Raw genomic sequence first — 25,027 nt, forward strand, 5'->3', positions numbered from 1 at the left:
AAAGGTAAAAGAATCATAATCTAAGACGTCAAATGAGGTAGGTTTGGGTGCAGAAGCTCCTGTGTCTGCCGGGGGGGCCCTCGCCGCGGGTCTCATCCACACGCACAAACAAGAAGAGATTCGAAAGGAACCGAGCGAGCTCTGGCCGCGGGCGGCGCAGAGCCCGGATTGTCGAGCTCAAGGAGTCTGTTACTTGGTACTTTTAGCGAGCAAAAATGTTATTAGATTCTAAAAAAAAAAACAAAAAAAAAAAAAAAAGAGAGAAAAAAAAGGAAAATAAAGTTAAAAGGGAAAAAACCCAAACAAACAAAAAAAAAAAATCCTAAAGTTGGGAGAGAGGAAAAAAAGCCGGATCCGGCTCCGGCGCCACGGCTGCTGCTGCCACCCCGCGTGGAGGCTGGGGATGGAGATGGGGGGGTCTCTCTCTCTCTCTCGCCGGGGTCCCCCCCCGACACAAACACTTGATTCCTCGCAGGACGAAGCAAAGAAAACCCTGAGTTGCCAGTTCGTGCGTCCGTGCGTCCATCTGGGCGTCCCGCGCGGGCAGGGCCGGCGGCGGCGGCGGCTCCCTCCCCGCGGCCCGGCCCCCCCAGCACCTCCCGTGGCCCCCGGTTGGGTCGTGGCGAGGTGGTGGTGAGGTGGGGGGGGGCGTTGTGTGCGCCCCTTCCCCCCGGCTCCTTCTTATCCCACTCAGTTCATCCACTTGCGACAGTTCCAGGCTCCACAGTGGCAGGGGATCTTGTGCTGATCGTCCTCGAAGTCGAACTGGTAGTCGTAGGTGAGCTGTGGGGGAGCACGGAGTCAGCCACAGGCCGGAATCAGCACCCAGGCCCCCCCCAAGGGTCCCTGCCTGACCTCCTCCCCCTTGGGGATGCGCCGGCTGGAGATGATGATGATCTTGTCCTCCTTGTCGAAGGTCACGACTTCAGCCACGCAGTTCGGGGCGCACGAGTGGTTGATGTACCTGCAGGGGGCACAGAGAGGGGTGCTGGGGGGGTCAGCGCCCACCCAAGGGGGGGCCCACCACCCCTAAAACCCCCTCATGCTCACCGGGCCGGGCCCCCCGTCAGTGTGGCGTCAATGACGTGCTCGTTATTGATACGGAACATGTAGATGCCGCGGTTCTGGCGGGGAGAAGAGGGTGTCATTGGCTGTTCCCAGGCCCCTACATCCCACCAGAGACCCTCCCACATCCCATTGGATCCCTACCTGCTCCTCATAGATCTTCTCCCGCCGGTTGGCCACCTCGTTGCGGATGATGGTGCCGATGTACTCGATGACCATGGTGTGCTTCTCAATGTCCTTGGCCGCGTAGAGCCCCAGCCCCTGGATGCGGGAGCGCGCCAGGTACACGTTGTTCTTCCACTCTGTCTTCAGGCGCCGGTACTGGGAGGACTTGGAGTGCACAAACTGCTTGCTGTAGGGCGTGTTGGTCTCGCCGGTGAATGTGCTCTGGTAGGCCTTGGACATGCTTGTGCTGTTCAGGGTGTGGGGCCTGCCGGTGGGGGTGAGAGCGGGTCAGAGCCGAGCGATCCCACGGGATCCCAGCTCTCCCGGGGGCTCCTGGCCCCACTCACCGCTTGTAGTGGGTGAGGATCTTGGGCTCGGAGCGGGCGCAGCCAGTGGGGTTGATCATCAGCGGCAGCTCCATCAGTGGGTGCCGCCCATAGCGGAACAGGTAGTTCTGGCAGCTCTCAACACCGGGCAGCTACAGGGAGGGGATGTTGAACAGTGCGGCACCGCAGCCACAGGGCCCCTGCGCAATGGGGGTGACCCCTATAGTGGAGAAGAGGCCTCCCTGACTTACCGACTCGGCGATGCGCAGCACCGCGTGCACTGTGAGCCCGAAGAGCTCTTCGCCCTTCAGGTACTCAGGGAAGAGGCGCAACATGTCAGCTTCCTTCCTCATCATCGCCACCGGCTCGATGATCCGGTTCCAGACGGCTGCAGAGGGGAAAGGAAGGGTTGGAGCCAGGGAATGATGCAGCCCACTCGCCTCCAGCTCCAGCCACCCCAGGTCTTCCCATTGCCACATTCCCCCTGTTCTGGTGCAGCTCAGCCATCAGCAGGGCAGGGGATGGAGAAAGGCAGGGAATGGAGAAAGGCAGGGGATGGAGAAAGGCAGGGGATGGAGAAAGGCAGGGGATGGAGAAAGGCAGGGGATGGAGAAAGGCAGGGGATGGAGAAAGGCAGGGGATGGAGAAAGGCAGGGGATGGAGAAAGGCAGGGGATGGAGAAAGGCAGGGAATGGAGAAAGGCAGGGGATGGAGAAAGGCAGGGGATGGAGAAAGGCAGGGGATGCAGGAGGCAGGGGATGCAGGAGGCAGGGGATGCAGGAGGATGGAGGAGGAGGGCAAGCAATGAAGAAGATGGGATGCAGGAGGAAGGCAAGGGATGCAGGAGGAAGGCAGAGGATGCAGAAGAGCAGCAGCCCAGCACCTGCAGCTCCCACTTACCTTGTGGCGAGGAGTCAGAGAAGACCAGATCCTCCAGGCCCTGCTCGATGACCTGCACCACGAACTCAGGGCGGCCGTTGTTCTCGCAGATGGTGCAGCGGTAGCAGCAGCGGCGGTTGTTGGTTCGCAGGCTCCAGTAGATGCGCGTGGCCTCATAGCCCACGGGGTAGAGGGCCGTGACGCTGTGGAAATCAGCCATCTGGTGCGGCAGGAGCTGCCCAATGGCATGGAACACCAAGCCCCCGACGCGGAACATGTGGAGCCGCTCGCCACGCTGGATGATGCTGGCGATCTGCTTCACCTCGTCCCGCTCGATGTACACGCGGCGGAACACGGTGAAGCTGCTCAGCTCCTGCTCGCACGGGCCCTTCAGCTTGTGCACGGGGCACAGCATGGTCTTGTCCTTGAAGAACATGCACTTGGCGCGGATGGCGCAGGCGAAGTGGTACACGCTGGGGCAGCGGATGCGGTTGCAGCTGTTGGTGGCACCGGTTTTCTGGCACAGGGAGCACTTGGTGAGCAGCCCGCGGTGCAGAGCCACCTCCACGTTGATCAGGGCCCCTCCTTGCGTCTCGTACACCTCGGTGGACCACAGGGCGCAGTTGAGGTGGACCCAGAGGTCCAGGTCGAGGTTGAGCAGGCGCGCGGGCCCGTCTGTGGCGCCGTCGCCCTCCTCGTGACAGAAGCAGCACTTGCGCAGGTCCCGCGGCACCTTCTCGGGGCGCAGCGTGGTGCCCAGCTTGTCGATGAACTCCGCGATCTCCTTGTCCCCGTCCCGCTTGGCCCCCCCTTTCTGGATGGTGACGAGGAAGCGCAGCCGTTTCCACCTCACCCCCTTCCACTTCTTGAGCCGCGGCCGTGCTTCATCCCCATCCTCAGGTGGGCGCGAGCGCGGTTTGAAGCGTGGCGGTGAGTGGAGACCCACGGCCCCATCCTCCTCCTGAGCGGCTGGCGATGGGGCCGGGGGTAGCGGGGACAGCGGGGCTGGGGCTGCCTCTGGGGCTGCCTCAGGGTCAGGGACCCGGGCGGCCTCAGTGGGGCTGGACGGGGAGGGGACGGAGGGGGACAGTGGGGGAGAGGGCTCCTGCGGCATCACCGAGAGCTGCCGCACGTCCAGGTTGGAGACGTTGTTGACGTAGCAGTGGTGAAGGGTCTTCTCAGGTACTGGGCTCTCCTGCGGCGCAGGGAGGGGGCACAAGTCAGAGCAGCCTGGGGATGGGGACCCCAAAACCTCACCATCCCCTTCCGCACCAGCCTGGAAGGCTCAGCACCCTCTACACTTGGTCCCAAAGCACCCCCTCCTGCACCGCGACACAGCCACAGCCTTCCAGGCACCCCACTGCCCAAGAGGGCACCCCTGCACTGCACTGACCTGTCTGAGCAGTGTCAGGAGGTCCAGCTCGCCCTTGAGGCTGTACCCAGGCAGCACCGCATCGAACTGCTTCAACCACTCAGAGCTGCTGTCCGGCACCTTCCCTGCCAATGCCACCTTCTCCTTGGCACCGAGCACCCCTGGGGACAAAGGCAGGAGCCCATCAGGGGGTGCCCAGGGTGGGGACACGAGGGAGATGATGGGTACAAAGCAGATGCTCACCAGCCATGTCCGTCTCCACCTTTTTGGCCTCGACTACAGCTGCTCGCACAGCGCCGTCGGGGAACAGCACCTCATAGGAGCTGGGGATCTTCATACTCAGCAGCTCGGCCATGGCCACCATGACCCCATTGAGGTTCTGGGCGAGAGAAGGAGGGGGTAGGCCCAGGACCCTGCCGCCACCATGCAGGGACCCCCAGGGTCTCACCTGTCCCCAGCCCCTCACTCACCTTAGCGGCTGCTGCAGACACTGTCAGCATGACAGAGACCTCGCTGCTCTTACCCTTCTCCCACGGGGAACCCACCTTCCCAGGGGGGGCCCCGAAGGGCTCAGGGACCTCGTAGGGCTTCGTGTCGGGGAACACTGGGGTGCAGAGAAGGGGATCAGAGCCGTGCAACCTCAACCCCACCACCAGACACCCCTGCAGAGCCCGTGCTGGGACCCCATCACCTTGTGGGGAACAGGCTGGGGTGTGGGAGCAGAGGACAGGCCAGCCCCAATGCACACCGAAGAGTCTTTCTCTGTTCCTCCACACCTAGGGGCCCCTCCTGTTCCATCCATCCACTGCATAGACCCCTTCCCACCCAATTCAAGTGCCCTGCAGACTCCCTCCCCTCCGTGGTCTGTGCATCCCATGGGTGCTCCTGCCAGGTCCGTACACCCCACCAACCCCCTCCTGCCTGCCCCACATGCACCACAGCCCCCCCTGCTCTGCTCCATGCACCCCCCAATCCCAGTGCAGCCCACCTGGGATACTGGCCCGAGGGATGATGGGGATGATGGGGGACAGCACCCGCTCCTCCAGCTCTGGCTTGGCCTCGCTGAGCAGGGGGAAGCGCAGCAGCTCCTCGCCGAGGACGCTCTCGGGGGACGAGGCCGGGACGATGCTGTCGGGGGAATCGCTCTCGTCGTCACTTTCCATCCTGGGGGGAGGGAGGCGTCAGGGGAGGGCATCACCCATGGAGGGGTCCCCGTGGCATGGGGGGTCCCCAGGACTAACCTGACATCCTCGGTCTGGTTGTGAGGAGGGGTGGGCAGAGCTGCCAGCAGGTCCAGGCTCTTCACCTCCACGGCTGCTGTGTCTGCACACAGAAAGGACAGGTATCACCAGGGGAGGATGGGAAGCACGGGGGAGTCTGTGCCACCCCTGCGCACACCACGCTCATCATCACCTTTGTGGCCATGGGGCTCGCGGGCCGGGTCGCCGTCCTTGGGCTGATCCCCCAGCTCCTCTGGGGCTGTGACACCGTTCACCATCTTTTGCTGCACAGAGGGCGGTGGTGTGGGGGGCAGTGAGGAGGGCGGCGTGGGGGGGTTGCTGAGGTTGTTCTGGGCAGGGAGAGGCAAGCAGGGTGAGCACCATGAAGTGCTGTAGCCCCATGCTGGGGGCCAACAGCACAACCGCCCCCTTTTTACCTTGGTGAGCAGCTGGGAGTAGTAGTCGGGCACGCTGTCGAGCACGGCGCTGCCGAAGGCGCCGTGGAGCTGGCTTTTGCCATTGATGGGGCTGCTGCCGAAGGGCGCGAAGAGGCTGAAGTTGGCCGCGATGGTTGGCTCCGTCAGTGGCAGCAGCGACAGCTCCTGTAGGCAGAGTGGTGAGGAGGGGCCGGGGGGGGGAGCAGCCCCCTCCCCACACCCCTGCCCCATGGCTGTACCTGCTTCAGCTGCCTCATGAGGGCCTCCCCCGGCCGCAGCCCCTCATCCTTCCGCAGCTTCTTGCGGGAGGCTGGGACCCGCTCGTTGCCCTTCTGCACCCGCTTGGGCTTGGTGGGCGCCGGCTTCCTGGCGATGGAGGGGTCCTGCCGAGGGAGAGCAGACGCTGGGATGAGCACAGCCCCACAGCCACCAGCCCCTCCTGCCCCATGGCTCCCACTCACCTCCCGGCCTAGCAGCACTGGCGGTGGCCGCGGCTCCATCCCGGTGCCCCGGTTCTCCGTGTGCCCGTTGAGCTCGCCTGGGCTCTGTGCCGAGAGCTGCACGTTCTTGGCTCGCAGCAGCTTCTGCAGCAGGAGGTGCCCGGCCTCAGAGCGGCCGCCTGGGGCCAGGAGGCTGCTGGCCTGGCTGGCCCCGGGGTCCCCGTTAGCCTCTGGTTTTGGGGCTTCATCTCCATCCAGCTCACACTGCGCCACCACCACCGCCTCCTCCTTCGGCTCCTGCTTCACCAGCACTGCTGAGGCTTCACCCGCTGCGGGGGCCCCCTCTGGCCCTGCCCCATTGATGCGGGTCTCACTGGGGTCTGCACCGGGTGCCTCAGGGTCCCAGGGGCCATGCTGTGGGTCAGGGGTGGTGCCGCTCGGTGCCGACCCCTGCTCCATGGGTGCCGCAGGGCTGGGGGCCAAGGCCGGGACCCCTGGCGATATCTTCTTTGGCTCTTGAGGGCTCTGCTCGGGGCTGGCGAGGTGCTGGGGGGCGCAGCCCAGGGGCGAGGGGGCCGGTGGCGTGGGGAGCCGCACGAGGCCAGGCTGGGGGCCGCGGGCAGCCAGCGCTGCCTGCACCAGCTCCGCCAGCGGCTGCTGGGGGGGCTGCCCTGGCAGCACCCGGCCCTGCTCAAAGCCCGGCTGAGCCTCCGCCGGGGCACCCAGCCGGGGCTGGAACAGGGGCCCTGGCGGGCGGGGGGGATGCCGGGCAGCAGAGCCGTATTCTGGGGCCTGCCCGGGGAAGGGGCCGGGGGTCCGGAGCGTCTGGCTCTGTTGCAGCAGATTCTGCTGGTGCCGCTGCACCAGGAGCGCCTGGAGCTGCTGCTGCTGCTGCGGCGTCAAGTGCCGCAGCTGCGGGTTCTTGGCCAGGACCCCCTGGAGCTGCGCCCGGATCTGCCCCATCATGGGCCCCGGCACCTGCCCCAGCAGCCCGGGGGGCAGCGCAGCTGAGCCCGGTGCTGGCGCTGCTTTGTGCTGCACGGGGCTCTGGAGCCGCGGCTGCCCCTTGCCCGGCTGCTCCGGTGCCCGCGGCAGCACCAACCCCTGCGCCGGGCCCGTCCCGCAGCCCAGCTGCGGCTCCAGTGCCCCAGCAGCATCCCCATGCTCGGGGTGGGCAGCACCGGGGCTCTGCAGCGGTGCAGGGAGCAGGGCACCCGGCTGCACGGAGCCCGCCCGCAGCGCTGCCTGTGGCGAGGCCAAGAGGAGCTGCTGGCCCTGCCCCAGCTCAGCCTGGTGCTTGGGGGCCGGGGGCTCGCTGAGGGCTCCCTGTTGCTCCCCGTGCAGCTGTGCTCCACTCTCGTTGCCCTCGGCGGGCAGGGCACTGCCGTCCACCCCTCCGGGCTGCTCCTTAGCAGCCAGGACCACCGGGGCCGGCTGCATTCCCTGACTCAGGTGCAGCATGGAGGGGGCCTGGGCCCCCGCGCCGTGCTGCGGAAAGTGCTGGATCGAGGGTTGCCCCTGGCCCAGCCCCAGGAGACCCGAGTTCTGCTGCTGCTGCTGTTGCTGCTGCTGCTGCGGGGCCAGCAGCGCCCGCGCCTGCCCCAGCTGCTGGGACAGCACGAGCCGGTGGCTCAGCATCCCCGGAGTCTGCGGGGCCACTTGGGGCGAGCCCAGCACCCGCTGCTGGTGTGGGGCCAGCAGGACTTGGCGCTGGGGCTGGCCCAGTGTCGCCTGGTGCTGCAGCCCTGCCGCCTGTGTGTGGCCGAGCAAGCCCGGCTGCTGCTGTGGGGAGAGCTGCTGCACCAACAGGCTCTGCTGGCTGCCCATCAGCCCCGGCTGCTTCGGCACCATGGGCTGCCCCACCGTGCCCGGCTGTGGGGCTGGGGTGGGCTGCTGCTGGCCCAGCAGGCCGGGCTGCCCCACCATGGCTGCTTGTCCCATGACGCCAGGCTGCTGCATGGATGCCTGTGCCATCACGCTGGGCTGCTGCATGGACGCTTGTCCCATGATGCCAGGCTGCTGCAGGGATGTCTGCGCCATCACACCCGGCTGTTGCATTGAAGCTTGTCCCATGACACCCGCTTGTTGCATCGATGTCTGGGCCATCATGCCCTGTGGCTGCATCGAGGTCTGTCCCATGACACCCGCTTGCTGCATTGACACCTGGCCCATAACGCTCTGTTGCTGCATGCCCGCCTGTCCCATCACTCCTGGCTGCTGCATGGACGCCTGTGCCATGACGCCCTGCTGCTGCATCGACGCTTGTGCCATCACACCCGATTGCTGCAGTGACGCCTGGCCCATCAGCCCTGGCTGCTGCTGCTGCTGCTGCTGTTGCAGTGACACTTGTCCCAGCATGTTCTGCTGCTGCTGCAGCTTCTGGGCCAGCTGCATCCTCTGGAGCTGCCTCTCCTGCATGAGGCGGGCGTCTGCGCCCAGCCCGCGCAGCGCGGGGTTCCCAGCAAAGAACGCGCTGGAGGTGCTGGGCACTGGAGCACTCCCCACGCCTTGCTGGCCCATGAAGGACAGGCCCTGCTGCACGGCCATGGACACACCACCCTGGGGCAGGCGCAGCCCCCCTGGCTGCCCTGGCTGCTGGCCGAGGCCTTGGGCACCCACCACGGTACCCACAGTCTGCTGGACGCCATGTGCCGAGAGCAGCTGTCCGGGGAGCTTGGACATGAGACGGGGGCTCTGCGAGGGGCTCAGAGCCATCACGGCTGAGGCCTGGTGCTGGTGCTGCTGCTGCTTGTTGCGGTACTCGGCCATGAGGTTGGTGTGCTCCTTCTGCTGCTTCCGAACCTGCCGGGCACAGCACGGGGTTAGCAGCGGGGATGGTGGAGGGTTAGCACTGGGGATGCGGTGCCCACCTCCACTCAGGATCCTACCTGGTCCAGCTGCTTCTGGATCTTGCTCTGCTGCTCCGTCACCAGCTTCAGCTTCTCAGCATCGGCCTCGGGGAACTCGCGCCCGGCTTTCTTGGCTGTGCGCTGCTTGGCACACAGGGCTTTGCGCGACTTGCGGTGCGCCCCAATCTGCTCCTCCAGCACCTTCAGCTGCATCTGCAGGAGCTGCTGTGTGTGGAACAGCCACTCCTCATACTGCCGCTGGTCTGCCTCGTCTGTGGGAGCAGGGAAAGGGCCAGGATCAGAGGGGAGCAGCCCCCAAGCCAGCCAAGCTCCTATGGGCAGGATGAGACCCAGCAGCCCTACCCAAAGCAGTACTCACTGATGACGCCCTGCGCGAAGGTGGGCGGGTTGGGGCGAGCCTGGCCTGGGTCTGTGCCGCTCCGCTCCTGCCGGAGAGGGGAGAGTTGGGGACATGGGGACACCAGACCCTGTCCCCAGTGCAGCTCCTGCCTGAGCACCAAAGCAGGGACCAACCCCGGGCACCCCACTCACTTGTCCGCTCCCCGCCAGCAAGTGATTCTGCATCTCAGAGACAGATGGGCCCCCCGAGAGCCGCTGCGCCAGCAGAGAAACCTGTTGCCTTTGGGGGGGGACATAGAGATGAGCCGCAAGGCACCCTCTGCCCACCCAGAGCGTGCCCCACTGCCTGCCATGCTCCATACCTGTTCATGCCCGGGGCCACCCCGATGCTGCCCTGAGCCATCACTTTCTTGATGCCCTTCAGTGCCACCATCTTGGCCTTGGCAATGGGGTCCATGATGTCCTCGGCTGCAAATTTGTCCAGGTCTGCCACAAAGAGTGAGGGGTTTAAAGTGAAACAAGGGAAGGTCGGGTTGGATTTAAGGGAGGAGTTCTTCCCTGTGAGGGTGGTGGGACACTGGAATGGGCTGAATGAAGAAGCTGTGGCTGCCCCATCCCTGGCAATGTTCAACGCCAGGTTGAACAGAGCCTTGGGTGACATGGTCCAGTGTGAGGTTTTCCCTGCCCAGATGGCAGAGAGCTGGAACTGGATGATCTTAAGGTGCTTTCCAACCCCAAATCCACCCAAAAGGGGCCTCCCCCAAGGCACTCACCCACAGCCCCTACCTGTGTCTGGGAAGAAGCTGTTGGCCAGCTGCTGCTGCATGACGAGCTGGGGGGGCTTCATGCCCAGGGCAGGTGGCTGCACCCCAGCCATGGGCTTCTGCACCAGCACTTGCTGCTGGCCCTGCTGCTGTGGCGGCGCCAGGGCCACCTGCATGCCGTGGGGGGCTGCCAGTACGTGGGGCTGCGCAGGGGCCATGCCCATGTGAGGGGCCAGTGCGGGGCCCTGCTGCGGGGCACCAAGCCGGGGCGGCTGCGCTGGCATCAGTGGGGGCCTGGCCACCATCCCCAGCTGCAGCGGGGGCTGCGGGGTGCCCAGGCGTGGGGGCTGCCCCTCAGGGGGCTGCGCAGGTCCCGCAGGGTGCAGCAGGGAGTGCCCCGGGAGATGCGGGGTGCCCCGGGGGAGGTGCGCTGACATCTGCTGCTTCTTCTGCAGCTCCTTCTTCTCGTGCTCCAGCAGGTCCTCGATGAGCAGCGGCAGCTCGCTGGCCACCAGGGAGCTCTCCATCTTGTCCAGGTCATCGGCCGGCGAGTGCCGGGCACTGCCCAGCCCCAGAGCCCCGCTGTCCAGCTCGAACTTCTCCAGCAATGGGTTGCTCTGGGGGCCCAGCTGGGCAGAAGCCAGCCCCCGGCTGCCGTACGGGTCTTTCTCTGGCACAGGGACCACAGCATGGCCGCTGCTTGGGAAATGGGTCAAGCCGAGGCGGGCCGGGCCGGCACCCGGGCTCAGGAGGCTCTGGCTGGGCTTGAGGCTGAGCCCCAGCGAGGCAGAGACCTTGTCCGTGCTCTGCAGCGCCTCTGACTTGACCGGGAGCCGCTCGGGGCCGCCGGTGGTGAACTGACAGGGAGAGGTCTTGAGGCATCCATCCTCCAGCTTGGGCTTGATGTCGGAGGGCAGCGAACCCACTTTCGCCTCCGCGGTGCCCGCAGGGCAGGGAGCAGAGCCCAGGCCCACCCCAGGCCCCACCAGCCCTTCTTTGGGCACCTCCTGGTCCTCCACAGATGCAGCTGAGTCTTTGCCATCCCCGGGGTCAGGGAGCTTCAAGCTGGGAGCTGCTGGCTCCGTCTTCAGCTGGGCTTCGCGCTCGGCTTTCTCATTGGCCGACTCGACCAGGCGCAGATGCTCGTTGAAGATGTCCTTCTTATCACCCGTGTCCAGCTCGGGGTCGGTGTAGGCCAGGAGATCGAACTCGTCCCCATTCAGCAGGTCATCCAGGTGGGGATCCGCTGTTTCCAGGCTGTCCAGGTTGTCCAAGTCATCGTCCCCTTTGGCCACATCCGGATCCAGGCTCAGGTTGGCCAAATCATCGTCATCTTCCAGGTCTTTGTGGGAACCGAAGTCATCATCGAGATCAGGCTCCACTGGCACCTCGCAGGGCAGGCGCCCCCCCTCCAGGCTCAGGTGGCTCTTCCCGGGGGCCGGAGCCAGTGCAGGCTCGGCTGCAGGAGCATCCTTGGGAGCATCAGGGCGCAGAGCGGAGCCGGAAGACAGCGGGCGCGGGGGGACGTGCGGCAGCTCCATGCTGGGGCCTGGCAGTGGCACAGCCGCTTTGCCATGGGGCTGGTGGTGGCTGTTGCTCATCTCAGCTCCCTGCGGCGACGCGGGAGGCAGCAGCACTGGCACCTTCTGCGGCTGCAGCACAGGCAGCGGCTGCATGGGCACAACGGGGGTGCAGAGCCCCGGCGCTGCACTCTCCTCCCCGGGCAGGAAGAAGCGCGGCCGTGGCGGCTGCGGGAAGGGGGAGCCCAGGACCCCCCCGGGTCCCTTCTGCACGTTGTGGCGCAGCTCGATGAATGGAGCACCCATGGCGGCGGGCACGGCGGGCACCGCATCACGGGTGCCCAGGCTGCCCACGCTGCTGCTGGCGCCTGGCGGGGCGAAGCGGGATGTGACCGGGAGCCGCAGGGCCGCGGCTGCTGCCGCCTGCTGCTGCTGCTGCTGCTGCTGCCAGAGGTGCTGCTGCGGGGATGGAGCCGGGAACACCCCGCGGGGGTAGAAGGCTTGAGGGGGCCCCACCGCTGCCCTGCAAGACACCATGACCGCGGCGTTGGGACCTATCGGCACTGCCACGCACAGCACCCTGGGCTCCCAGTGAAACCACAGCCTCTGTGGTGCTCCCCATGGGGAAGGGTTGGGGTGAAGCCCTGCTGGTCCCCAACCTGCCGTGGGGCACTCACCTCCCATTGATGTCCATAGCAGACGGTGTGGCCGCTGGCGGGGGCCGCGAAAGCCGCTCATCCTGTGTGAATGCTGCCGGCACCATGACTGAGCCGGGCAGCTTCCCAGCACCTGTGGCCAGGGTCCCCAGCAGGCTCTTGTCCTGCAATGGAAGACAAAGCCTCAGCATCACAGCTGCACCCACCCGCAGGCTCCCAGCAGAGCCATGCCCCACGCTCTACCTGTGCTGTTGGGTATGGGGCCATGGCGCGGCTCAGCTCGAAGGCCTGGCTGCCGGCCTCGGGTGCCCAAGCTGCCGGGGAGGCCGTGGCTGCTGCCGCTGCTGCGCTCTCCTTCTCCTGCCGCAGGCTGTTCCGCTGGATCTGCTGCCGGATGAGCAGCTCGCGGAGCCGCTGGCGCTGCAACACAGAGTCAGGACCCTCAAACCCACCACAAGGGTCCCAGTTCCCCCCTCGCATCCCCTCCCAGCCCCAGCCCAGCCCCTACCTGCCGCTGCTTCTCCAGCTCCGACTGGCTCATGGTGCCAAGGGGCCCGTCCTGACTGCCGGGCAGCTCCGCCAGGTCCCGGTTTGGGGTTGCCGAGAGCCCCACGGCCGCCTCCTCCCTCTTGTCGCCCACTGGGCCCAGTGCGGCTCGGGGCAGGAAGGGGACAGAGGAGTCCTGCTGCTGCGGGGTGGCCGGGGGCTGCTGCGGTAGCACCGAGGGCGGACGGAGAGGGGACAGGCTGTAGGTGTCGGTGCCTGTGGTGCCTGGCCCCAGTGGGCTCCCGGCTTGGTGGAACCCGGGGGATGAGGCGTAGGCTGAGCTCTGGGGCTTGCTGGGGACGTAATGGCTGTTGATCCCGTGGGGCTGGTGGGACGGGGAGCCCTTGAGCGGCTCCGGCACGGCCGAGGGGAAGGTAAAGCGCATGGGGGGCTGCCCCCCAGTGAAGACGCTGGCACCTGGGGAGCGGGCGAAGGGCGGCTGCTGCCCAGCCGGTGCCTTGGCATGGGGGTCCCCGGCAGGGGTGCCCCCAAAACCTCCTCCGGCCACTGCCACAGCCTTGAACCCTGGCTCTGGCATCTGTGGCCTGGGGGGCTTGTGCAAGGGGGTGAAGGGATCCCGGGACTGGGGCCGGGAGGGTGGCTGGGAATAGGGGTCTGGGGACTGGAAGCGGGGGGTGACGGGGGACTGGCAAAAAGCTTCATTGGAGAGGGGACGGGGGGTGAGCGGGGACTGGGAGCTGGACTGGGACTGGGGGCTGGCGGGGACACGGGAGAAGGGCTCTGAGGGCAGGGAGCGGGGTGGGAGGGCGCAGCAGGCGTCCGGGGGCTGCAGCCGCGGCGTCAGTGGGGGCTGCGCATAGGGGTCCAGGTAGGGGGACTGCCGGTAGAGCTCGGGGTGGGACGGGGGCGAAGGGGCCAGCGGGTGGGGGTCCGGGGGCCGGTGCCCCAGCCCCGGGCTCTGCGGCTCCACCTGCGGCACCCGCGGGGTCATGGGGGCTTTGAAGACATCGCCCCCCTTCAGCTCCGCAGCGGAGAGCTGGGGGCCTCCCGGGGAGTCTCCATAGCCCATGGGGGGAGCGTAGCTGGGGGAACAGACCCCGAGGCCCCCCCCTTCTTCCTTCTTCACCTCCAGCCCCTTCTTCTGCTCACCGAAAGGCAGGGGAGAGAGCAGGGCCTCAGGGGGCCGTGCCCCGGGGCTCCCCGGCACCGAGAGGTTGTCCAAGGAGGGGCACCGGGGTTTGAGGAAAGGGTCGGGGGTGCTGGGCTGGTGCCTGGGGGTGCCAGGCGGTGTGGGGTGGAAGTCAGGGGGCCCGGAGCGGGGCTGGGGCTGGCTGGGGAAGGGCTGGAAGGCAGCACCCGCCGTGGGGCTCTGGCCCAGGGGCGAGGGGAAGCGCGGCTCCAGCGCATAGGCAGGGGCCGTGCTGTAGGGCTCATGCGAAGGCACTTGGGCAGGGGACTGGGGGGGCAGCTTCAGGAAGAGCTCGCTGGGAGACTCCGGCCCCGCTCCGGCCCCCGGAGGGGGCTTCAGGAAGCCCTCGCCGGCGCCGGGGGGGGGGCTGCCGATGTAGACAGGCTGCGTCCCCGGTGGCACCGGGATCCGCAGGTGCAGCGAGGGCCGCTCCGGTTTGCGCAGTCCCTCCCCTTTGGTCTGCTTGTTGATCTGGCTCTCAGCCTGCTGCAGAGAGAGCCGGGCCGTCAGGGGGGGCCACGGGGCTTCATGGGGGGCTATGGGACTAATGGGGGGCCATGGCACACTCCCGGGGCCGCCGGGCACCTCCGCGCTCCCACACGTACCTTCTGCACCTTGTTGATGCGATGAGCCGCCCGGTTATCTTTGGCCTTTTGCTAACAAAAACACGAAGGAGCTGACTCCCAGCCCCCCGGTGCCCCGGCCCCACCCGGCCCCAGCAATGCCCCCCCCAGCACTCACCAAATAGGGGGCTTTGTCTGTGGCAGGGACCTTCCTCCAGAGCTTCATGATCTGTTTGCAACGGCTCGACCAGTCTGGGAGGCCGGTAGGAGCAGAGGAAGAGAAGAGAGACGTTAGCCCCTGCCTGACCCACATCCCCTGCATGCCTCCCATCATCGCTGCGTGGAACATCTCAGCAGGCAAGATCTCCCCTTGGAGCAGGGAACAGGACAGCCCCCCCAGAGCCCTACCTGGATAATCCTGCTTGAGGTTGGGGAAGTTAATGTTGGCGTAGAGCACGGGCGAGATGGTGGAGAGCTCGCCCAGCTCCTCGTCCTTCTCCCAGCGCTGGAGGCTGCGCTGGTTGTAGGACAAGCCGTCTCCCTCACCCTCCGTTGTGGGTGTTGTGGGTGTTGAGGGGGTGGTGGCGGCCGAGCTGCTGGCCCAGGGGCTCTCGGGCTCGCAGTGGTCAGGGCTGAAGAAGCCGCTTCGCTCCCTGCATGGAAAGGGGAGGGTCATGGGCTGGAACAAGGGGGTCCCCACCGAGAACCCCAGGTCCAGCCCTGGCTCCATGCGTACCTGCTGTCGAGGAACGGGGACTGGCAGACACCCGGGTATGAATCCAGGGACACAGATCCAGAGAGAGAGCTCAAGGAAATGCTCCCTGTGAGGGGAGAGGGGTCACAGCCCTCAGACAATGCAAGACACCCCCAAAACATTCACCCCCGCAGTAACAGGGAAGCCCCCGTCCCACCCTCCAGGACACCACATTCACCCCCCAGACCTCCCCCTTCACCCACCCTGCCCCGGCAGCTGGAGATCTCCCTGCAGGAAGGGGCGCTGTGCCTGGCCGGGCTCCTGCCCTGTGCCTCCACTCTCCATCGCAGCGGCCACACAGTTCAGGGGCTGCTCCCCGCGCTCCGCCGAGCCCAGCACATCCTTGAAGAGCTGCTGCACGTCCTTGCTCTCCATCTTGGGTAGCTCTGCAGGGGCAGGAAAGCGGAGCCATGGCGTGGGGCAAGGCTCGCAGTGATGGGAGGCGGAGGAGGTGATGATGGGCACCGGGGGCTCCTCACCTTCTGTAGGGATTTTGTCCAGGTCGGAGCTGAGCGCGCCCTCCCCCGGGGTTGCTGGTTTCTCTGTGTCCCCAGGGTCCGGGGAGTCCTTCGGCTCCTCAGCGCCTGCAGGGAGGAACCAGCAGATGCTGGGGATGCCCTCAGCACCCCAGGACGCCCTCTCTGCTCTCAGCCCCTACAAGAGTCCTCCCGTCCACCAGGGGGACAGAAGCCGTCCCATCCACCAGGGCTACGCAGAGAGCCGCACTCCTAAGCCGCACTCTATGATCACCACCTCCATGAAGTCACTGAGGGACACGATCGAGTTTCCCCTTCCTCTTTTCCCACCCTGACTAGAGCGCCCTCACCCACGCCGTCTCTATGATGGCAAGCGCTCTCTGCCGCCCCCTACAGGCGTCCCGGGAGGACGCGGTTTGGGCCCCGCGGGCTCACCCAGGTCCTCGCCTTTCGCCTCGTCTTTGCCCTCGTCATCGGGAGCCGCAGCGCTGCCGTCGGTGCTGTCGTCCCCTATGGGGCACCAGACATCAGTGGGGCAACACAGCTCAGTGGGGCTGGCGCGACACGGGGACCCCCAACTGCCCGCTGTGCCCAGGGGGACCCACGCTCACCTCGGGGGTGCACGGGAGGCTCCCTCCTGTCGTGGGGGACTCCCTGCAGCGCCCCAGCCAGGCTGGGGTCCCCCTTGTGCCGTGGGGCGCCCTGGCCCAGGGAGGGGCGCGCAGCGCCGTCCCCCACGCCCCCCGCTGCCAGCAGCGCCCGGCGGCTCAGGTCCATCAGCGCCTTCCCGAAGAACGCCTCCTGCTCCAACAGGAATGGTGTAAGTGCCTCCCTCCATCCCACCCCATGTCCCAAAGCCTCCTCCATCACCGCCCCAACGCCACCTCCGTGTCCCTCTGTCCATCCCACCTGCAGGTACGGGGGGAACATGTCCTCCAACTTGCTCTTCTTCCTTCCCCGGCGCTTCTTCTTCTCATCCCCCTCTCCCGAGCCCGGGTCCAGGCCACCCTCAGCCGGGAGGTCACCCGGAGCCCCTGCAACAGCCACCCTACTAACACCTTCCCCAAACCCAGTCTGGGGCTGCTCCAGCAGCAGGGTGGCAGCAGCACCCCAGGGAAGAGATCTGGGGTGTCCCCAGGCCCTACCATCCTCTGGGTGCCCCTCGGTGCTCAGCCCCTCGCGCCCCACTTCAGCCAACACCGCCGAGACCTTCTTGAGGCGTGTGTGGGACTTGCGCTGCCGCACCATGAACCCACCAATGCCTGGGGGGCAGAGGGAGAGGCGGTAGGGATGGGTCAGGGCACAGGACAAGGAGATGAGGATGGGTCCCAGCAGGCTCAGAGGGGGGGGATCCTGGCTCCAAGGGGGCAGCACTCACCCGGTCGATAGGGTTTGCGCTTCCTCTTCTTGCACTCTTCCGGGTCCTCCAGCCCCTTCCCCGAGTCCACATCAGCCCCGGTGTCACGGTCAGGGCTGGCCGCAGCCTCCAGCTTGATCTCACACTCCATGTGCTCAACACCCACTGCCGAGGTAGAACAAGGGACACGTTAACAGGGTCCCCGGCCCCTCCACTCCTCACCCTGCTGCCAACACCCACCTTCAGCCTTGAGCAGCTCCTCAGCATCCAGGTCTCCATCCTTCTTGTCATCAGGGCCAAGGGGGTCACTCCCCTCCAGGCCCCCGTCTCCGTTGAGAGTGCCCGGACGGCCCTTGCGCTGGCGCCGCTTGTGCAGGGGGGACAGGGAGAGGTTGCGCAGCACGGCCATGCCCGTCTCCGTCAGCCACACACCCTCGAAGCGGAAATACTGCGGCTCTGTGGGGACAGGAGCCATGTTTGGGGGTGAAAACCAGGGCTGGGTGCGTGGCAACAGGAACGGCACCAAGAACGGCATCACACGTACCTGGTTCCTTTGCCTTGACCAAGGCAGCCTCCGTGGGAGATGTGGGTGCTGCAGAGGGAAAAGCAGATGGGAGGTGAGCCCCTGATGTCATAGAATCCCAGCCTGGTCTGGGTTGGGAACAACTTGAAGGTGATCTAGTTCCACAGGCAGGGACACCTTCCACTACAGGAGGTTGCTCCAACCTAGTCTTGGACACTGCCAGGGATGCGGCATCCAAACCTTCTCCATTCAACTGACCTCAGTGTCCCACCACCCTCATGCTGAAGAACTTCCTCCTAAGACCCTATCTCAACCTCCCCTCTAGCAGGTTAAACCCATCACCCCTTGTCCTGCCCCTACACCCCTCCATCCTACATGCTCCCCATCCTGGCCACTCACCAGCCGGTTTGACCACATAGGGCTGGCAGGCGCTGCAGTCGAAGCCTTCATCCGCAGCCTGCTCCACCTCCTCCTCGGTGAAGAGGCTGTCACAGGCCGCGTGCAGCCACCTGCAGGCAAAGCAGGAACCCCCATCAGCGTCACCCCATGGCCACCCCATCTGGGGTCCACCCCACCCAGAGCCCCCCTCTCACCGGTCGCAGTGGCGGCACTGGATGAGCAGATCGTCCTCCACGTACTTCTGGCGGCAGAAGGGGCAGACGACGAGGCTGGCGCAGGGCGCGCAGTGGGTGTAGTTATTCTGCCACTCGCAGTGGAAGCCGGGGGACGCTGCCCCGCACTGCACGCAGCACACACACCTGACCAGTGATACAGGGGGTCAACACCAGCTTTAACCACCCCCCCCCGAGGCTCCCCCCATGCCCGGCCACACACCACTTGCACTTCCAGCCACCCTTGGGCACGGTCTGCAACGGCGGGTCCAGGCAGTATGTGTGGTAGCTGATGTCGCAGTCGTCACAGAGCAGCAGGCGTGAGGGGTCGGAGGCTTTGCCACACACCTCGCACACAATGCACTCCACGCAGCGCCAGCCCTTCAGCAGCATCACCTTTGTGATCTGGGCATGGGGGGCAACGTGAGACACAGGGATGGCCACGGCAGGACACGGGCTTGGCATGGCCATGGTGGACAGCCCAAAGCCATCTGGCCATGACCTCATGCATGCACTCCAAGAGACATGGCTCAGTTGTGTGGATCCCCAAGGGGCACAGCACAGTCCCATCAGTCCAGGGTGGGGCTGAGGGGTACCAGGGGGTCCCAGTCACCCTCACCTTGCTGTTGACGCAGTAGGGGTGATAGCACTGGGAGCACTGGGAGCAGGCGAGGAGGTGCCCCTCGGCCCCGCGCCCGAAGCTGCCGCAGACCACACACATGTCCTGGGGGAGAGGGACCATGAGGGGAGCCGGGCAGGGAGCATCTGACCCGTCCCATCCCTCCGTCCATCCTACAGCGCCCTGGTACCTGCATGAGCACGAACTTGTCGGTGTTGGAGAAGAGGACGACTGTGTTCTGCATCGTGTCATCATCATCTTCATCCTCCTCCTTGCTGGGCGAGCTCTCCACGTCGGCGAGCTGAGGACAGAGCAGGGAGCTCAGCATCCACAACCACAGATTCTTCCATGTGCTTTGGGGGGTGCAGGATCATGCTGCCCACCCCATCAGTCCTACGCTTGTGGGGTGAACCCCCAGCCCCACAGCACGTCACTGCAGCACAGCAAGCACGTACTTTCCTCCCTCCCCACCTAACCCAAGGGTTCCCAAGGCTTTTCCTAGGCCCTGGAATGGTTGGAAAAGGATGAGGGAGCTCAGCTCCCAGCCCTGTCACCCAACAGCCTGGGGTACCCAGCACCCATCCTTACTGCTAAGGTGTCAACAGACGATGTGGTTGACTTCAGGCGTGCACGGCCTCGGCCCCGGGCGCCATGGGACCCACCTCGGGGTCGCCTCCTCCCGGGGAAGCTGCTGCTGCGACCCTAGGGCCAAGGGGAGGGGGAGGTTAGAGCTACCGGACCCCACCGCGAGGCCCAATCCTGCCCCCATGGCAGCGTGGGCATGGTCAGGGCTCACAGGGGGTGCTTGTGTCCAACCCCCCGGTACCTGCTTGACACGGGAGCGCCCCGGGGAGCTGCGGCGCCGGCTCTTGTCCCCGTCCCCTTTGGCTGTAGGCTCGAAGAGCAGCGAATCATCGGTCTCAGCGCCCAGCGGCAGCGACCCCGCATCCTCCTTCTGTAGGCTGGCATCGGCGGAGGCCGGGCCCAGCTCCAGCGACAGGGACCCGGCACCCTCGGGGTCCGGGGAGCCCAGCAGCGGCTCGGAGCCGGGGAAGCTGCTGCTTGTGTCGCCCTGGCTCAGGTTGGAGATCTCATTGAGGATGTCAGGGCGTGGGCGCAGGGTGGGGGGCTCGGCACCGCCTTCGTCCCCGCGGTCCAGCTTGGCCCCGGCCGCGCACACCTCCATGGGGGTCTCGGGCCGCAGCTCCTCTGGCTCCAGGAGCAAGGGGGAGCCCTTGGCCTCGGGGTCCCCCCTGGCCCGGCCTTCCTCCAGCGCCTCCTCCTCGCTCAGCGGTGGGGAGCTGCCGCTGGTGCCCTCCCGCTCCAGCCTCGGTGCTTCCTCCTCCTCCTCCTCCTCAGGCAGCCCGGGGTAGGGCCCCAGTTCCGGGGCTGGGCTGCTCCGGGGGGGGTCTCCGGGGGGGCTGCCTGGAGACCCCCCCTCCCCACCTCCCATCTCCATCTCCTCGTCCTCCGGGGACTCGGCAGCGGCTGGGGCGCAAGCAGGGGAGCACAGGGGGGGAGGTGGGGAGCCGGGAGGCTCGGTCTCCATGGCTGGGGGGCTGCTGGGGGGCTCGGGCAGCGCTGGGGAGAGGCGCTCGGGCTCCTCATCCTCGTTGGCAGCAGGGGAGGGGGCTGCGGGGGGGACAGGTGAGACAGCGCAGAGATCTGGGGGGGGAAAGGGGGGTCAGAGGGGATCCCAGCAAAGCCACCCCCTCCCAGTGCACCCCCAAACCCACCGGGGGGGGTCGGCAGTGGAGGGGCCGGCTCCAGGGGCTGCAGCGGCTCCAGCTCCATCTCCTCCTCAGGGGGCACCTCCCGGGCCAGTGCCGGAGCCTCCTCTGCCACAGCCACCTCTGGGAGGAGACCTGCGGGGTGCGGCTGGGGTGAGGGGGGGGCACCACCACCCCCTGTGCCACCATTGCCCCTCAGGCACCCCCCAACAGGCAGCAATGAACGTGGGTCAGTCGAGGGTCACACAAGAGCAGTGACCCCTGCACCCATGGGAGACAAGAGAAGGGGAAAAGGGGCAGAACAAGGTGTGTGTCCCCCCCCACATTTACCTGGTGGCGCCGGGTCCTCCTCAGGGGGCAGCTCCTCACTGGGGAGCGGCTCTTCGGGGGGCAGCTCAGCGGGGGGAGGATCCTCATGGGAGGGGATGTTGGGGGCCAGCTCATCCGGGGGGGGCTCCTCCAGAAGTGGTTCATGAGAGGGAAACTTCTCAAGAGGTTTCTCGGGGGGCAGCTCCTTGGGGGGCAATTGCTCAAGGGGCAGCTCCGCAGGGGGGCACTCCTCAAGCAGGGATTTATCAGGGGGCAGCTCATTCAGGGCGGGGATTTCGGGGGGCAGCTCGCCCAAGAGGGGGATTCTGGGGGAGAGCTCGTCCAAGGGGCATATTTCAGGGGGCATTTCGGGGGGCAGCTCAAGGGAAGGCTCACTGGGAGGCAGCTCCTCCAGGGGGGGTCTGTCAGTGGGGGCCTCATCAAGGGCTGGTTGCTCAAGGGACAGCTCCTCATGGGGTGGCTCAATGGGGGGCAGCACAAGAGAAGGGGCCTCCTCAGGGGGCTGTACGTCAGGGGGGGGCTGCACATCAGGGGGGGGCTGCACTTCAGGGGGGGGCTGCACATCAGGGGGGGGCTGCACATCAGGGGGGGGCTGCACGTCATGGGGCAGTTCATCGGGGGGCACCTCCACAGAGGTCAGCTCGCCAGGAGGGGCCCCGCCATCGCCTGGGGGTCCCTCTTTGGGGTGCCCCCCTTCCTGCGCCTCCTCACTGCACCCCACAGGCTCAGGCTCAGGGGTGGGGCCAGGCACGTCCGTCACCTCACTGCGCTCGGGGAACACCAACCTGCATGGGGGGCACAAGGTGAGGGGTGCAGGGCTCAGCCCCCCCAGCCCCAGCACCCCCCATGCACACTCACGTCAGGGCGGGGGGCTCCGGTGCGGTCCCTGGGGCCCCACTGGCGGCTCGGTGCTCGTGGCAGCTCTCGCACACCGAGAAGCCCCGGTACCAGCGGGAGCCTGGCTCCAGGGCCGCCGCGCGCCGCCCACACTCCGAGCACACCCGGCAGCTCTGGGGGGCAAACAGAGACCTGTTATGGGGTGCAGGGGGCACCAGCACCCCCTGAGCCCCCCATAGTGAAACCAGGACCCACCGTGCACTTCCAGGAGGCGGGGGGGGGGCCCTCATCAGCCGGCTCCATGCAGGACGTGTGGCAGCCCTTGTCACAGCCCTCGCACACGAGCAGCTTGGAGTCGTCACCACGCTGCCTGCGGGGTGCAGGGGGGCGTAAGGGTGGTGACCCCCCACCATGCACCCCTCGTTCTGTGTGTATATGGGGACGGGGCTCACCTGCAGGCCTGGCACACTCTGCACTGGGGGCACTGCCACCCCGAGCGCTTGCTAGGGGTAAGGGTGACGTCCAGGCAGCGCCCGTGGTAATGCTGCCCGCAGCCGGTGCAGAGCACCAGGTCCCGCAGGTCCCCCGGCCCCGCGCACACCGGGCACCGCACGTCCTCTGCACAGAGACAAAGGGGGATCAGGGGCACCCCACACCGGGCTCTGGCCCCCAGGACACCCCCAATGCAGGGGGGGGTCCACCAGCTCCACACGCACCCATCTGCAGCGCCTCAGCCACATGCTCGGGACACAGGAGCCGCAGGGTCTCCATGGACTGGAAGCAGCCGCTGGCGGCAGCACAGGGGAAGTGGTAGAGGCGGCGGCAGGCGCTGGCCCGGCACGGGATGGTGGCCCCCCGCCGCCGGCAGTGTTCACATTGCTGCGGGCACAGAGCCCCGGGGGGGTCACCACCGGGGCCAGGGCAGCCCCCACCGGGGCCCCCACCACCACCCCAGGTCCAGGTACCTGTGAGATCCCTGAGAAAACAGCTTTGTCCACAGCTCCCAGCTCCTGCTCTGTGCCACCCGCCCAGGCTGCACAGCAGCGATGCACCCAGCAGTGCCCTGCGGGGAGCAGGCGTCAGCACCAGGCGTGGGACACGGGGACAACAGAATGGGTACACTGGGAATGATGGGATGGGGATGTAGGGAACAGTGGGATGGGTACACTGGGAATGATGGGACGGGGATGTAGTAAACAGTAGGATAGGGACACTGGGAATGATGGGATGGGGATGCAGAGAACAGCAGGATAGGGACACTGGGAATGATGGGATGGGAATGTAGGGAGCAGTGGGATGGGGACACTGGGAATGATGGGGATGGGGATGTAGGGAGCAGTGGGATGGGGACGCTGGCACCACGGCCACGCTCACCCGTAGGCTCGAAGAGCTGTGCCAGCATCACCCCCTCCGAGAAGCCGACCTGGGCCGCGTCGTCCCCCAGCAGCTCAGGCTCCAGCTCTGGGGGTCCCTGCTCAGGCCCCTCGGGGGGCTCGTGCCCCCCCAGCCGCTGGCGCCAGTCAGGTGCGGGCTCAAAGCGCTGCAGCTCCCGCTGCCCATGCGGGCTCCAGTCCCCACAGTTGCAGAGAGCGCAGCGGCGTGGGGGGGAGCTGCGAGAGGTGAGCATGGGGGTGGGTCAGGAGCACTGGGACCTCCCCCCTCAGCTCCGGGTCACTCCCTGACCCCCCCCTCACCTGCTGGCCTGGGGCAATCCCTGCGTGTCCGTGCCCTCCGGCTCCGGCCCCACAGAGGCTCCTTCGGGGGGTTTCAGGGGGTCCCCCTCGGCGCTGCCCATCTCCTCCGTGGCCACGGCCCCTTCGGCTGGGGGGGGCAGGTGTCAGTGCCCATGGCGGCAGACACGGCACCAAACCCACCCCCAGCATCCCCATTCCCAGCCTGCGCTCACCCGGCGTGGCCGCGTCCTTCTCCTCACTGGGCGGCTGCTGCTCGTCCATTCTGCCTCCGGCGTCCCTCGAGGGGGGGCCCGCGGCTGCGATGGGGACAGAGCCATCAGGGACCCCCCCACAACGCCCCCAGCCCAAGGGACAGGGTAGGTCCCCACTGAATGTGGGGATCTCAGTGGAGCAGAAGCATCACTCCCCATGCAGATCATGGGCTCTACGGGTGGTCCCCCACCCCTCCAGCCCCCTAAGTCCCCCCCATAGCCCACAGTTCCCCCACTGAAGCTGCATGGGAACGGCATGACCCCAATTAAACCCAAGGGGGAGGTTCCATGGAGCACCAGCCCCCAAGGTACCACCGGGACCCCCCATGGCAGCTCAGAGGGGTCACAACCAGGACACCCCCCTTCCTCCCACAGCAGGACTTGGGGTGCAGGACGAATGCAGGTGCCCAGGACCCCCCCCGCAGCAGCCGCCTGCGGCTCAGTTTCCCCACACGCTCCCAAAGGGGGTGCAAGGGGGGGGGTCACCCACAAGCATTGACCCACCGGGGCTCCACAGACACCCCAAAACGAGGAGGGAACACGGCAAAGGGGACCCCAAACCGGGCAGCATCGGGGGTTCCGGGCCCCCCCCAACCCCAGAACATCACGAACGGGCCCGCGATGGGGCAGCCCCCGGACCCCAGCGCTCGGAGCGGGGTCCCTGTCGCGGCGCCGCCACTCCACGAACCCCCGCCCCCGGCGATCCCGGGAGGGGGTTAAGGCCTCCCGGGGCCGCTGCGCCCTCCCCGGAAGGGCTCCGACGTGCACCGGGGCCGGGGAGGTGGGGGGGGGGCGGTGGAGGGGCCCGGCCGGGCCTGCCCGCCCCCCCGGGGGGCTGCAGCACCGAGCTGGACGCCACTCACCCGCTCCAGAGCCCCCGCCCCGCCTCCCGCCGCTCCCGGTACAACCGGGCCCTCCCGGGGGGCCGAGCGAGCCAGGCCCGCTGCCCCGGCCCACCGCGGCCTACCCGGGCTCCAGGACCCCGCAGCACGGGGCCGAGCCGGGCCTCGGGCTCAGGCCGGAGCCGCACCGGCTCCGCGGGCGGTACCGGCGCCGGTAGCGGACACAAAGGGAGCCGGGGGCCGCGCTCCGGGCCCGGGGAGGCCTGGCCGGGCGGCGGCGGCGCGGCCCGGGGCCGAGTGCGGGGCCTCCCCCCTTGCGGGGCCGCTGGGGCCCGGTCCCGACCGCGCGGGAGCCCCCTCAGGGCCGCCCCCCGTCCCCCGCCCGGCGCTTACCCCCGCGGCCGCCCTACGCCGACGGGCCTCGGGGCGCGGGGCGGACGGTGCTCCCCGGCGCGGCCATTTCCAGAGGAAAGTAGGTCCCGCCGCCCGCCCCCCGCCCCGCCCCGCCCGCCCCCGCCCGCCCCACCGGGGCCGCCGCGCTGCGCCCCCGGGGCCCGCTGCCGGGGCAGAGGCGGGAGGGGGGGGCGCCGCGCCCGCACTACTTAGCGGCGGGGGCTCGGGCGGAGGGAGACGTTGCGCGGCCGGAGCTGCGCGGCCGCGGAGGGGAGGGAGGGGTGTGTGACGGCGAAGG

General features: G+C 67.3%; 1 protein-coding gene across 1 annotated transcript; it reads right to left on the reverse strand.

Annotated features, from left to right (window-relative positions):
- Positions 1 to 24,835, reverse strand: KMT2D (lysine methyltransferase 2D). Its single transcript, XM_065659741.1, has 55 exons — positions 24,730 to 24,835; positions 23,456 to 23,539; positions 23,244 to 23,370; positions 22,924 to 23,159; positions 22,515 to 22,612; positions 22,266 to 22,428; positions 22,002 to 22,167; positions 21,805 to 21,919; positions 21,571 to 21,722; positions 20,713 to 21,497; positions 20,389 to 20,517; positions 19,479 to 20,317; positions 19,241 to 19,354; positions 18,843 to 18,953; positions 18,653 to 18,757; positions 18,257 to 18,438; positions 18,016 to 18,180; positions 17,822 to 17,931; positions 17,444 to 17,491; positions 17,140 to 17,355; positions 16,921 to 17,064; positions 16,688 to 16,804; positions 16,452 to 16,576; positions 16,154 to 16,343; positions 15,978 to 16,052; positions 15,546 to 15,650; positions 15,270 to 15,452; positions 15,049 to 15,133; positions 14,720 to 14,965; positions 14,491 to 14,572; positions 14,355 to 14,405; positions 12,562 to 14,235; positions 12,297 to 12,473; positions 12,075 to 12,217; positions 9,900 to 11,920; positions 9,476 to 9,599; positions 9,306 to 9,393; positions 9,133 to 9,199; positions 8,793 to 9,025; positions 5,926 to 8,706; positions 5,704 to 5,847; positions 5,465 to 5,629; positions 5,221 to 5,377; positions 5,049 to 5,130; positions 4,796 to 4,971; positions 4,278 to 4,411; positions 4,051 to 4,186; positions 3,829 to 3,968; positions 2,457 to 3,630; positions 1,808 to 1,944; positions 1,578 to 1,708; positions 1,210 to 1,495; positions 1,051 to 1,124; positions 856 to 964; positions 1 to 783 (listed from the first exon to the last, which is right to left on the reverse strand). Exons 2-55 carry the CDS (start codon positions 23,502 to 23,504, stop codon positions 691 to 693), a joined length of 15,759 nt encoding a protein of 5,252 aa, XP_065515813.1. The 5' UTR covers positions 23,505 to 23,539; positions 24,730 to 24,835; the 3' UTR covers positions 1 to 690.
- Between the last annotated feature and the right edge of the window lie 192 nt (positions 24,836 to 25,027).

This window comes from Lathamus discolor, chromosome 23, assembly GCF_037157495.1.
Source record: "Lathamus discolor isolate bLatDis1 chromosome 23, bLatDis1.hap1, whole genome shotgun sequence".
Lineage (NCBI taxonomy): Eukaryota > Metazoa > Chordata > Aves > Psittaciformes > Psittacidae > Lathamus > Lathamus discolor.

Excerpts from the sequence above, each read along its gene's own strand:
- KMT2D (XM_065659741.1), bottom strand. The coding sequence starts at position 23,504 with ATGGACGAGCAGCAGCCGCCCAGTGAGGAGAAGGACGCGGCCACGCCG. Across the intron at positions 18,181-18,256 it reads GGTGGCTGGAAGTGCAAGTG|GTGTGTGTGCTGCGTGCAGT; the intron begins GTGTGTGGCCGG and ends ATCACTGGTCAG. Across the intron at positions 4,187-4,277 it reads TGTCTGCAGCAGCCGCTAAG|AACCTCAATGGGGTCATGGT; the intron begins GTGAGTGAGGGG and ends TCTCTCGCCCAG.